The 13,426-nt window shown below is 41.0% G+C and overlaps 1 protein-coding gene across 1 annotated transcript; it reads left to right on the forward strand.

The window, feature by feature from the left end:
* mrps27 (mitochondrial ribosomal protein S27) lies at positions 1 to 10,946 on the forward strand (the record flags this gene model as incomplete). The annotated part of the gene is made up of 11 exons (XM_083905462.1): positions 1 to 73; positions 244 to 321; positions 3,471 to 3,541; positions 3,638 to 3,696; positions 4,884 to 4,998; positions 5,561 to 5,639; positions 7,353 to 7,468; positions 7,618 to 7,720; positions 7,807 to 7,952; positions 9,230 to 9,394; positions 10,575 to 10,946. 11 exons carry the CDS (start codon positions 1 to 3, stop codon positions 10,842 to 10,844), a joined length of 1,275 nt encoding a protein of 424 aa, XP_083761588.1. The 3' UTR covers positions 10,845 to 10,946.
* Positions 10,947 to 13,426: the final 2,480 nt, after the last annotated feature.

Raw genomic sequence — 13,426 nt, forward strand, 5'->3', positions numbered from 1 at the left:
ATGGCGACCTCCGTGTTGAAGCAGTGTGTGACTGCAGTTGTCAAAGTTAAACGTTTTTCTCCGTCTTTTTCAGGTAAATTCACGGCTCGTTGACAAACTGAGGCGTTAACGCGCAGTTACTATGTCGTTTTAAAGTGTGTGAAGCGTGTGTATTTACCTGCTCGTGGACGACGTGTGAGTGTGTCAGAGTGTCAGTGTGACTTGATCCATTTGACCTGATGGGCAGAGTTTTGTGTTTTGCAGCCAGAAGATGGTTGTTGTCGGCAGCTTACACCGACACCACAGCGTGGGAGGCGAGGACGAAACATCCTCACACGCTGGGTAAGTTCAATAAAATGTTATGTTCCCCATCACCACACCACCAGACATGAGCAGTTTATTAGGTACACCATGCTGGGTTGCCCTCACTACTGCCTGCAATGTCAATGTCCATGTCCTGTTGTACCAGAATACCACATCACTAAATTGTACATGTGGGAGACGGGTCTTGTGACATTTCATGGCATGATACTGTATCAAATCTTTTAAATACAGTGGTTTTCTTACAATGGTTTTGTGTTGTATTTAATCCTAAAACTACTAGTTGGTAGCAGCTTTTTGGTAGTGAGTTTTTACTATGACAGTTTTTCTTAAATTAGAGAAGGGGAAAGGGGATAAATCACCTTTCTCAGGGTTCTGTGGTTTCCTCCTTTAGTCCAAAAACATGCAGATTTGGGGATTAGCCAAATTGGACACCCTAAGTTGACTGTAGGTGTGAGAGTGGATGGTTGTTTGTCTCTATTAGGGCTTTCAGACAGACACGGTTCTGGTGCTGGCTCTGGTTCCGTTCTGGAGTCTGAGAACCTTGGTACTTTCTGGCAAACCGGCTGACGTTCACACATGTTTAAGAGGAACCAAAAAGGGAGGAAGTTACTCGCGAAACCTCCACACTTCCTCTACTTTACACTCGTCTACACATCTTCCAATATTACACGCCCACTGGTGATGTCATGGTTCGCAGGGAAGAACCAGGTGCTTCTTGGTTCCCTCGAGAAACAACTTTTCCAGGTCTGAATGCACCGGCCGGTTCAAATTGGGTTCGGGAACCGGAACAGGCACGGAGCCCTGCTGGTGTGAAAGCCCTATATGTGGCAATATGATGGTCCGGCGTCCTGTCCAGGGTGTACCCCGCCTTTCGCCCTCTGTCAGCTGGGATTGGCACCAGCGCCTCTTGTGACGTGTCATGTGGAGGACAAAGAGTTAGAAGATGGATGGAGATGGATGGATGGATGGGCTTGTTGTCTCCCAGGTATCAGGATATGTATCATATTACCAGAAGCTTGCCAATACACAGCCTTAGACACTGAGGAAGCCACGGAAAGTCATTGAGCTTGTGATAGACAACAATTAGGCTGGGCAATAAGTCAATTACAATTTGTCATTACATCATTCATGAACAATAAAAAGAGATTCAATATCCATAATATTAATATATTGTTTAAGCATTTTGTGATGGGACAATATACGATATTATTAAAAGCACTTGTTATAAGTTAATCCTGGATAATTTATATTATTGTATTAATTGTGAATGAAGGAAAAACATCAATAATTCACATGAATGACTTGGAGAATTCTGTCTCACCAGCACGCAGCGCTTGCGATCTATTTCTTAATTTGGTTCTGGGCATCTTTCCTCATGACTCATTCATTCATTCATTCATTCATTCACTCACTCTTACATTCATTCAGTTATTAGCCAGCATCAACTCCATGGATTCAGGCATGTAGACATGGTGAAAACGACCAGCTGAAATTCAAACTGAACTTCAAGATGAGGAAAACGGGTGATTAATGAAACATGGCAGGGTTGTAGTTGCCAGCTACTCTGGTCTGAGTATTTCAGAAACTGCTGAGCTATTGATCAAGGATTTTCACACACAAAAGCCTCTTGGGTTTAGAGAGAATGGTCTGAAAAGAGAAAATATACAGGAATCAGTAGTAACTCAGTTCAGTTCAATATTCACATGTCACAAATCAAAAACAGTAACTACTCTATGTTCTACTGCAAGGATAAGAACTTAAAAGATATGAACTGTTTGAGTTGCATTTTCTAATTTGCATAAAAGAGTAAGAGAATAATCAGAAACAGCAGAATTAAATCGCAGCCTTTGCGTTTTGCTAGTTAGATTGTTTTAGATGATGTTTTTGATTTGACAGTGATTGTTCAGCCCTAGTCTGAAACCACAGTTGGTGTTTCTTCAACACAGAAGCACAAAAATCTATCTTATTATTTGTATGTCAAATAATAAGGCCTTAAATACATTAATTTCAAGTTTTCATTCCTTGCATTAGAATATCGTACCTAATAATTTGATAGTATCTCATGTGGGAATTCTACGTCTGGTTTGAAATCTTTATCACAGGGACATTTTTGCCCTAAAGAAACCTCAGAAAGACCAGCATCCAGATCGGACCAATCTCTCTGGATGTTTTTAGTTTTTCACACCATCAAGGGGCAAGTGTGTGAAAATGCTGATTAACAGTGAGCGAAACACTTCAAGTGTGACAAGTAATTGAGGCGTCTGACCTGCACCTGTATTTAATGGAATGAGACATCCATCACACGATTGGCTTATTGACCAATCACATAAACTGGTTTTGAAGTGTTTGGTGAGTGTGTACTGTCGCCTCGATGTCAGTGTAGATCCTCATTCATCCAGGAAATACTGTCGTTATCCAGAAGTGACTGAATCATCTCTCATCCATGAGGCTTCTGCAGTTAGAAATGCATACTATCATACATAATAGAGGTGAAGTAGGGCTGGAACTATTACTCAATTAATTGACTACTTAAATTGTCAACTGTTTTCATTATCGGTTTGAGTTTTTTTTCCTGATTTTTCAGCTTCTTAAAAGTGAATATTTTCTAGTTTCTTTGCTCCATATAACATAAAAGTAATTAAAAGAGAGTAATTTTGATTAGTGGACAAAACAAGACATTTGAGAACACGTTTATGGTTTTATGGATAAAAAATAAACTCTATAAGATGTATGATGTGTTTTTATTTAAGTAGATACTTCCTGATATTGTACTTTTTCTGCTTCCTGTGTGTTTAGTTTTATATAAAGCAGACCTCCTTTAGGTGCATGAATGACTTTAGTGCTGGTGCTCAGCATCAGATTCTCATGTGTGTGCATTTGATCAACACATGATGGCAGTGTTACACTGCAGCTTCCTGGTGTATTGATTTGGTGGCTGTTCAGGAGTGAAGGTATAATTATTACACTCAGTATGTCATAGCTCAATTGTCATAATTGTTGAGAGAGAAGTTTTAAAACTTAAATTGATTACCAGGGATGATGAAGCACTTGAAGACATGACGAGAACAGATTTAGCCTTTTGTCTTACTTTGCCACACTATGACACGTTATTTCGATTGTGTTTGTTTTTCACATGATAAAACATCTATATGTTCTTCATCTTTCAGCTAAACTGGCTGCCTTTATGGACAGCATATATGAGAGGAATTTCCCAGTCAGCTCTCTAACTATGTCGCGGGTAAGCTGCGTCCACTTTTAAATGGAATGGAAAAGGAATGCATGTAATTTGTATAGTTTGTTATTCATCTTTATTTTTCTTCTGCTTGTGTTTCAGTTTGTTGACAGCATAACATCTCGGGAGGAAGTTGATCAAGCCGAGTATTACCTTTACAAGTAAGACAAATCTAGCTGCGTCTTCATTAGTGTATCAAATATCGCTCTTTGCTGCCTCACTTTTGGACCTTGGTACCAACTTGTGTGCTTTTCTTGGAATGAATTGTCCGTTTGCTTTGTTTATGTTGTCTATGTTCAGTCACATGCTTGTCTTTGTTCAGGGCAACTCCAGACCTTTCCTGTTTACTCCTTTCTCCGGAGTGTACACTTTAGTGTTTTTTCCCCCCAATTGCACACTTGTTTACGTTCATTTTCTTAATTGAGTGAGAAGCATAATAAGTGTTGTTAAAACTAGGAATGGTAGTGTATATCGGTACAATCCAAAATTCCGATATATCGCGCTTCTCTGTGCACAGACTGTACAAATGTAAATGGTCTAAAATGACCGTATCAGACTAATATTGATATCGGGAGATAATTGAGTTTGTGATACAGGTATCGGACACACAAAAGTGGTATCGCCCCATCCTGTATATGTTTTTTTAACATTAAAAAATGTCTGTTACATTGTCAAATGAGTTCTACACAACGCTTATTGACCTCCGCCAAGGATGTTTTTGCCGGAGATTGTCTGTCTGTTAGTGACCAACATAATTTGAAAAGTCACAGACAGATTTGGATGAAATTTTCAGGAAATGTCCACAATGGGACCAGGAAAAAGTGACTTAATTTTGGGCGTGATCCGTTGACGCCATCACTGGTTGACTGACCATAATGTTATAGCTGGTTAAAACACTCGCTGTCTGACCCATGCGTGCCGGCAGGGTGTGTTCTGTATGCGCTGAGCTGCCTTGGCGGAGGTCTGCACTCTCGGAGTGCTTTTCTAGTTAAACCATCAGGTCCACAAGACTCTGCGGGTGTTGCTCTTTATAGCGTACTGCACACTGGAAGTGGTTTATTTTATGTCAAGACAGACTGTGTCAACGGCAAATATTGTTTGTCAGAGCCTGTTTTCAGATGATGAAGGCGTCATAAAATAATAATGGTACATTATGTTGTATGTTTTTTGTGTTCACAAAGACCAAACGAAGCCAGAATATTAACATCAACAGCAAAGATACTCCGGTTTTAATCCATTCAACTGATTTTGATGCATTTAGACTCTTGCATTTTAAGTTGTTGTGTAGATTAAGCTTCTAAATAGTTGATTTTTGACAAATTGTGTGTGTTTGTGTGTGTCTTCCCAGGTTCCGTCACAGTCCAAATTGTTGGTATCTGCGAGACTGGACCATTCACAGCTGGGTCAGGCAGTGTCTAAAGTACGGAGCCAGGGAGAAGGCCTTGTACACGCTTAAAAACAAGGTGCACAACATGTTGTACTCTCTCTGGTATGCAGATGAGTCTCATCATCAAAATGAGAGGGGGGTGAGGGGGAAATCTAATCCCAGTCTCCTGATTGGGGCTGACGGCTCCACTTATCTGCCAGTGTGAGCGATTATGGATCCCCATCTGAACAACACAGATGCTTCTTTTTTTTTAAACTGATGCGAGCAGAACAAATAACATCAAACATGTTTGACAGTTTCGGTACAACATGCGTATTGTTCTTGAATGTGCCGTAGTATCTGATATACGCTGCGTTGTTTTTAAAAGCAGAGGCCTCAAACCAGGCGATGATGTGTTTACATTGAGGATTCAGCAGGGTATACTCTGCCTGTATGGCCACCTCTGTAGTTGTTTAGATTGGTGTCAGTAATGCAATAGTTATCCACAGTTGTTATTGTTGTGTGATATTTATTACATATATCACTTCATATATAATCATGTTGAGTAAACAGAGCACAGATAAACAATGTGGAACAATCTTATTGTTATGTGACTGAACTAAGTGTGTGTGTGTGTATATGTGTGTGTGTGTGTGTAGGTCCAGTATGGAATATTCCCAGATGACTTCACCTTCAATCTGCTCATAGATTCTTGCATTAAGGATGGAGACTTTCAAAGTAAGCCCTTTTCTTTAAATAAAGAAAGAAAATCCAATGAAAGATTTAGGAAAAGCCTCAGCAAAATAAGTGAAATAAAGTACAAGGTCTTGCAGATTTCCAAACACATTCTTGTTGACTTTGATTGTTGCCAGGAGTGGAAATAAACGTCAAGTCAATAAAATCATTTTGGAAACGTTTCTTTGTTTGTTGGAGAACGGGAAGGGGGTTACTTTTCTGTAATAAGTGTATACAGTAAATACTTAATCTGGCAATTTATTTATTTATTTTCAAAATTGCATTAAAAAACAAAACCAGCACTGAATTGACCCTCTGAGCAAAAACCTTACTCTTCACAGTAATGACTTTACAGTGTTGACACATTCTTGTTGGATTCACTGACCATCTTTTTTGATGGTACTCAGACACATTCCACATTAGAACATAATTTTACCATCTCAGGTTCACATAATAGTAGTGCATGAACAAATCGACAAATAACTTTTTTTGGGGGGGGAAATCTTTACACATTTGCAGTGATTTGTTGGGCCACACATTTGAATACATAAAGGAAATACCTTCCAATTATAGTTGATCAAAACCATGAAGAAATTAGGGAAACAAACAAACAAAATCAGGCTCATCAACCTGGGTAAAAATGAAAGGTCATTGCAATCGGTAAATGGGGTTGGGGTATGGAGAATAAACTCCCTGCTCTCCTCTCTTCCTCCTCTTCTTTTCTGTATGATTTACTTCTTTTTACATACATTTCATCACATCTATGTGTATGTTGTCAGTATCAGTTTTCTTCATCTCAAACATTTATTATTAATTATTAATGTTGCTATTACTTTGGGGGTTAAAATGATAAGAAAGTTTACCTGAAGCTTGACTTGATAGGAGTCAAATCTTGACAAAGAATGCACATGAAACTTTATATCCAATCACATGTACCATTTGGTCTTTTTTCTAAGACTAGTGCAGTACCCGTAGGAAGTATGTATTCCTATAGTGGGAGCTTTTTTCAGTTATGGTAATGCATGATAAGGAATGTTAATGTGACCCTACGCTAAAGCTAATCGAAAATGAAAAAAAATTGCGTTGTGCCTAATGAGGTTGCACAGTGTTTGTATTATGTTAGCCCTACGCTAATGCTAATTGTAGCCTCGCTAGCTTACCTTTGGAAACAGGTTCGCCAAGTTAGCCGCAAAGTAGTAGCATGCTTGTATTATGTTAGCCCTACGCTAATGATAATCGTAGCCTCGCTACCTTACCTTTGGAAACAGGTTCGCCAAGTTAGCCAGAAAGTAGTAGCATGCTTATGCTAAATAAAAATGTGTTCGCATATTGGTGAATGGACACCTCTTGTTTCAGTATAACACCAGGTTCTGTGGTGAACCGTGTGAAAATGTCTCACCCACCTCCCCGCTCCAGACAGCGCAGCTGCTGCTGATGAGCCGCTGCCTGCCTGGTGTAGTGTGATGAATCAGTGAAAATTAAAATTCCTCAAAACAATTTGAAAATCAATGATGCACAAGGGGCCATGCTCAATCCGCATCCAAAGTCTTAGGCATATCTCGCTGACCATTTGTCAGATCGCCCTGTCACAGACGCAACTTGCTTTGTAGATAGATGGAGGAAAAGATTTTCCACCACTCTCACCTTTTAAAAAAAAAAGTAATTTTACATTAGAGTATTTGAAAAACTTGTGACATAATTTGTGTTGTTGTTCAGACGCTTGCTCTGTGGTCGAAGAAGTGATGCTTCAGGAGGCCTTTGACCTTCCCTCCACACAGATTCTCTCTCTGTACACTCTGGGCACGTTCCTCTCCATCAGACCACAGCTCACTGTGAGTAAAAAACCACCACCTTAGAAACATGGATGGTGTTCTGAATATTCTTAGTCCTTGTAAATGCAGTCACTGATCAACTCAAGTCTGAAAGCTCCACGGTTCACTGTAATTTAATCTTGGATCCAAATGCAATGTGGACCTTGCAGGTGTCACAGCAGCGAGGTTTGGGAGCATCACTCCTCCTCTGTGGACTCAATCAGGAAAACACAGTTGGCCTCAACGCTCAGCTCCTTGGCAACACTCTCTTAGGTATGTGAAGTTTTTTTTTGTATTGTGATTAATTTCTCTCTCATTATGCTACTATGCTCTTATTTATTCTCTACTTTTCCATCTAGGCAAAGTGGAGTTTTTCGAGGGCATACATGCTGTGTTCAGAGGTATGCCTCTCTTCTGGGGTCGGGGATATCTTGGCCGAGCGCTGGCTGTCATGGAGAAAGTCTCCGCTGCTGCTTCTGGTGACATCAAGCTGTCCAAAGACACAGTAAGCATATGGAAGTTAAAATGTTATATGTGGTGGTAGGCATTTATTTTAAAGCTGATTATCATCTACATGTTTTAATTTTGTTTTGAAGAGTTATTAACTGCCATAAAAACGTCCAGACTGCTGTCCCCGTAGCGTGGTGCCAGGTATGGGCACGGTCCTAAAGGAAAAATATAACTTGGATGTGACTAGTATTGGCCAACAAAACAGGGTTTTCTACACTCTGCTTGATTAAGTCACAGCAGATTCAGTTTGTAATATCACACTAATCTGCGGGGTTTCACACAGCATGTTCATCCCTTTGATGCTACAATATCATATTAGTTTCCTCCTTTATCCTTTTATTCAAATGCAAGACAAATAGTTATTCCTGATGTCCAAACATGACTTTAATGAGTGACAGCATACAGACGGAAAAGAAGAATACAGCTATACTATAATTATACTATAATACTATAATCAATACTATTATATACTATAATTTTTCTTGTTGACCAATGCTCATACTCATAAAAACACCCTGTCGGACTGCATTTTTCCCTGCACTCATTTAATATCCTGTCGCAGATCTGCTCCGACTGCGGCTTTCACTTCAAGCAAACTAATTACCTGAAGCGTTAGGTTATTATTGTGAGAATAATTTGAGATTAAACTTTCCCTCAAACAACCTTTCTCTTGTTTAAAAAAGAAATACCACACAAACATCAGAGACGGGACCTTGTTACTCTCCAGGACCACGGACGTGTGTTCCATCATCTGAGATGGAACACATGCTGTCACATTGTTATTTTTACTTGTATGCATGACACACACTGAGTCGACTGCAGCGCCTCTAATGTGGCCTGTGCCGTCCAGTTCAATAGGTAAGATCTCATTCACGTCTAATGAGATTTTGAAGAGCCCGTAGCTCTGAACGTGTACGTGAGAATTACCGCATCGTGAATGAAACGGCCAGTGAGACCCCGGCGCAGCAGCAATAATGTAGACGGAAGAGATAACTCGACAAGACAGAGAGGAAATATCACATCTCACATTAAGGTGTGCTGGTCACTGCCTCAGGTCGCAGTTAATCCCACCTCTTCCTACATTGAAGAGGTGAGTTGTCATGTAAGATTATCAGCCTCTTTCATCATTACATGCCTGCTCTGTAATTGTGTTATGATTGATATTCAGTATTAAACTGTCGCTCAGGTAATTTAATAACACAGGATTTAGCAAACGTAAAAAAGAAAAAATATAATTCCGAATGTATTGCATTAATTTCAAATACTTTTCAGCTGGATTATGTGAGCGACATGCTGCAGGAACTGTCCTCCACTTCAGACTCTGAATCCTCCGGAGAGGAGTCCGAAGGCGACGAGGACAAGAAGACTGAAGACGCAGTGGACGAAGACGATCAGGCCGAGCGGGCTCGGCTCCCTCAGTACATCAGCAGATTTAAGGTGGGTGTTTTGTTTCTCACTGCAGCTGTGTTTACATTTTTTTTCTCTACTCAGAGAGGAGTCAGTAAACGAGTAACAAACAGGATTTCCTGTCACAACCAAAGTGCATCGAATGTTATTATCGTTATTTTCACAGCAGTTCAGTTTATGTAAATAGTTTCACGGTCTTTTACATCTCTTAATATCTGAAGAACAGACACCTGTTAATAAGCAGTAGCATCTACAGTGTAGATCTCCCTGCAGGTGATGACAGTTGCTGGAGGTTTGGGGTGCTTATCTTCTTGAAAATGTTAATTCTGCTCAAATTCTCACTTGGATTAGATGACCGATGCTTCTTTTGGTGGTCTCAATGAAAGTGCTTGTAAGACTTCTTTTTTCAGAGAAGCCTTCAAAGTTGTATTTAAAGGTCACATAGAGTGGTCCTGTTGCACATAAATGTTAGTTATGGAGGTCTATTTACCTATATTAACTTGTTTTTATGGTCAAAAACCTCCTAGTTTCTGTAAAATAGCCGATAGAAATCCTCTTTTCTGACAGTGATTTTTCGCTGCGAGATTTCAGAGTTAACTTTCACCCCCAGAAGACAGAGTCTTGTGATTGGCCAGTACTATCCAGCACATCCGTTCTCAGAAGCGCAGCGCCCTCCTCTGGAACGGCGGATGCACTGCTCCTCATTATCAAAACATTGTTTAACAGTGTTTAAAAATAGCTTCGTCACGACTCCCCGCCGCAGTCCCTTTTATGACTTTAAACCGGAGTCAGACCCAGAGTCAGAAGACACTGTTGCTCGTGAAACACCTCCACAACGGACGTTATTTTTCTTCTGCGGTTCAATGTACGTAACCGGATGTGCCCGGACTACCGCCCGGAGCAGGACGATCGGTTGTTCAGGAGAACCGCTGCTTACGTAACTATTACGGGATTTTCAGTGATCTCGTTGAGCCCCGAGATTACAATAAAACACAACGTTCTCAGCAGTGGCTGAACTGTTTGTTTCGAACCGTCAGGCTTCATAAACAAGGTAATGACGCAGATACACACCAAAAAAACAGCGATAATAGGAACTTCCGGTCTAGTTCCGCTTTAATAGTGTTCGATTCTCAACTGGGTTTCATTTACTCAAAGTCGTTTAAAGGAAGAAGTGAGGTCACTCTTGTTCCTTGTTTCCTTGACTCTCCAGGAACTAAACAGCCTGCTGGAGTCTCAAGGTAAAGTGGAATCTTCCACCTTCAAGGATATAGTGACCGATTTTGCGCAGCAGAACCTGGCTGCTGCAGAGAAACGGGACATGGAGGAGTTTGAGGAACGGCTGCAGACCTGGGAGGCTGAGGAGAGGCAGCTGACCCAAAGAGAAAAGGAGATGAGGGCGATTGCCGAACAGGAGAAACGGGAACAGTTAGCCAAGGCTGCTGCCAGGGCTGCTGCCAGGGCTGCAGCTCAGCAGGCATAAAGACACTGAGATCACTGAGTATGTATGTTTAAAATGTGTATACGGCAAAGATAAAGAGTTTTGTTTTTGTAAAACTGTGAAATACCAACCATGTCATCTAATTTTGTCGTATCTTGGTGTATTGTCACAATAAATTAATTCCATTTTCATTTGTATCATAAATGCTCTCTCGCTCTCATTTATTGTGGACTATGGGATGACATCATCGTTACTGGAGTGGCAGACGTGCTCACATCAATTGTAAGCAAAAAGAAGGGGAAACTGGGAAAAGCTCTTACCGTCGCGTCCACATCCTCCCACTCCTTTTCCTCTCTGCAGTGAGTGTGTGTGTGTGTGTTTTCTCACAGGGGTTGACGGCGAGGGTGAGCGACCCTTTTCTGGTTGCCCATGTTGAGATAACGCAGTTCAGAATGTGACCACACAGAGGGAAAAACATGCATTGTAGACCCAGGATATACTGAAATTCCCCCAAAACACCAGCATGAGCCATACACATAAATGGCACACGTGGACGCGCAAATGGACAAAACTCGACATTGTTTATGCTCTGCGGAGAGATAAGATAATGGATCTTTGGAGAGGGGGGGGAAAATGCCGTTGTGGTGGCGCACATAATGCTTTCAATCCACATTATGTGGCAGCTATTCAGTATTCAGAGCAGGATCTTGGGAAAACGGTCTGGTATGCAGTTCAGTATGAATGAGCGACGCAAAAATACTAAAACAAGAACCATTGTGAACCTGAGGCTCTGTGGTGACTGGCTTGAAAGCTTCCTCACTACTACTTCTTTTTTTTTTATTATTTAAGCAGCAGATATTTTGGCTTGTCCTTGCAGTAAAAAGTGAAAAATGTCTCGTTTCTTTTATTAAAGCATCCCAGTAAACCATGTGAGTGAGCCAGCGTGCACAGCAGCAGCTGGCTTTAATGTTATCAATTACTCCTGTGAGTTTCCTGCTGTGACTCACTGCAACGGTCCTCTGAAGTATAATACAACTGTCATAGTTGATCATCAACTCGTCATGATGTCATCCTGCGTAAATGTCTTATTGTCAGGTGCAGGTCACATCCCATTTAACCAAAAACAAAACTCCGGGCTACTCCGTCTGCCCTTGAATGAAAACAGCCAAATATATGCTTTTAAATGTGAACGATGGTTAAATTAGTGTTAAAAAGCTCTTTTTGGAACAATAGTCAAGAGGAAGTTGTGTATTGACAGCCGTGGATTGATTAAAGTGCTTTTCTGAGTATCCTGAAGCAACATTGTGGTTCATTAGAGTGCTTTTTCTTTTTTGAGCTCTATTTGCACAGACAAATAAAAGGCTTTTGAGTCGGATCAGTGTTTGTTTTGGTGCTTTTTATGAGCTGTGTTGACAAAAAGAAAAAATAATCAGCCTTGTGCCTTCACTGTTTATCATTTTATGGCAGCGACAGAAGATATTGATTATTTGATTTTCCCCTCCATTTCTTTTCCTTTTGTCAGTTGTGCTTTTAGCGCCAGGATAAATGTTGCAATGGGAACCTTCTTGTTGATGCATTAGTGACAGTTAAGTGGAGAGTTGAGCACAAATGCACGTAAAATGAAAGTACAGTTGCATTGTCAGTGTCTGCTGCTGCAAAAGCCCGAACTTTCTCACTAAAATGGCCTCTAATATGCAATGAAGTGGAAAGCAAAAGGACCGTTTCTGCCAATGTTTTCGTCGTCTGCCTGGGTTGACGGGTGAAGCGTAACGAGGGTAAAAATGTCAGGAAGTTTGACATCCACGTGACGTCACTTGCTCGTCTGATGCCCGGTGCCGCTGAAGTGTTTTAATAGACCTGTGTGTTTTCACGGACTGGAGGAGGAAACGGAGCCTTTTTGAGATTATGCTGTGTGTTTGAATGTGAAAAGAGAAAAGTGGACACATTAGGCATTATCAGTGCTGAGCCTGGGAACAAAACACCTGCTACTGTATAAACAATTCGTCTCCACCACCAAACCTTATTTGTAGACTAAATACTTGAGCTGGTGGGAGAACTCCTAACAAAGCCAGCACACGCTCTTCATTTGTGTTGAACATTGTGTTCTTCGAAAGGCGATTTGAAGAAGCAGAGATTTTACTTTCCCATGTGGCTACGGTTTTCCCTTGTCGTGCACAAACACAAAAAAACCACTTTGTGTGTTCTTTCTTTCCTTTTTTCCTCCCTCCGTCCCCTTTTCAACTTTAGTCGACAGGATTCGGTTGCCATTTGTGATTGTGCGAGTGTGATTTATATCAGTGACGGCAGACCACAGAGTCTGCGTCTCGTGCGCGGCAGTGTGAGGCAGATTACAGGATGAAAGGCTGCTGCTGCACGTGTTGCTCTTGGCGCGGCCTGCCCACAGCGAGCCTTCCGAGGAACAAGTTTATTAATCTTTCATTACTCATCGAGGCCAGACGCTTCATATCGACGATTTAAAGGGATAAGTGAAAACTAATAACCTTTAATTTGTCCGTCTGTTTGTTTTGAGGACACGCGTAGCCTTTGTGTTCTGACATTAGCGCGCCATTCTCGTACTAAACCGTAATAAATTAGACAGATGTGCTCAGGGAATTACCGATTTG

The sequence above is a fragment of the Microchirus variegatus genome (assembly GCF_963457635.1).
Source record: "Microchirus variegatus genome assembly, chromosome: 18".
NCBI lineage: Eukaryota > Metazoa > Chordata > Actinopteri > Pleuronectiformes > Soleidae > Microchirus > Microchirus variegatus.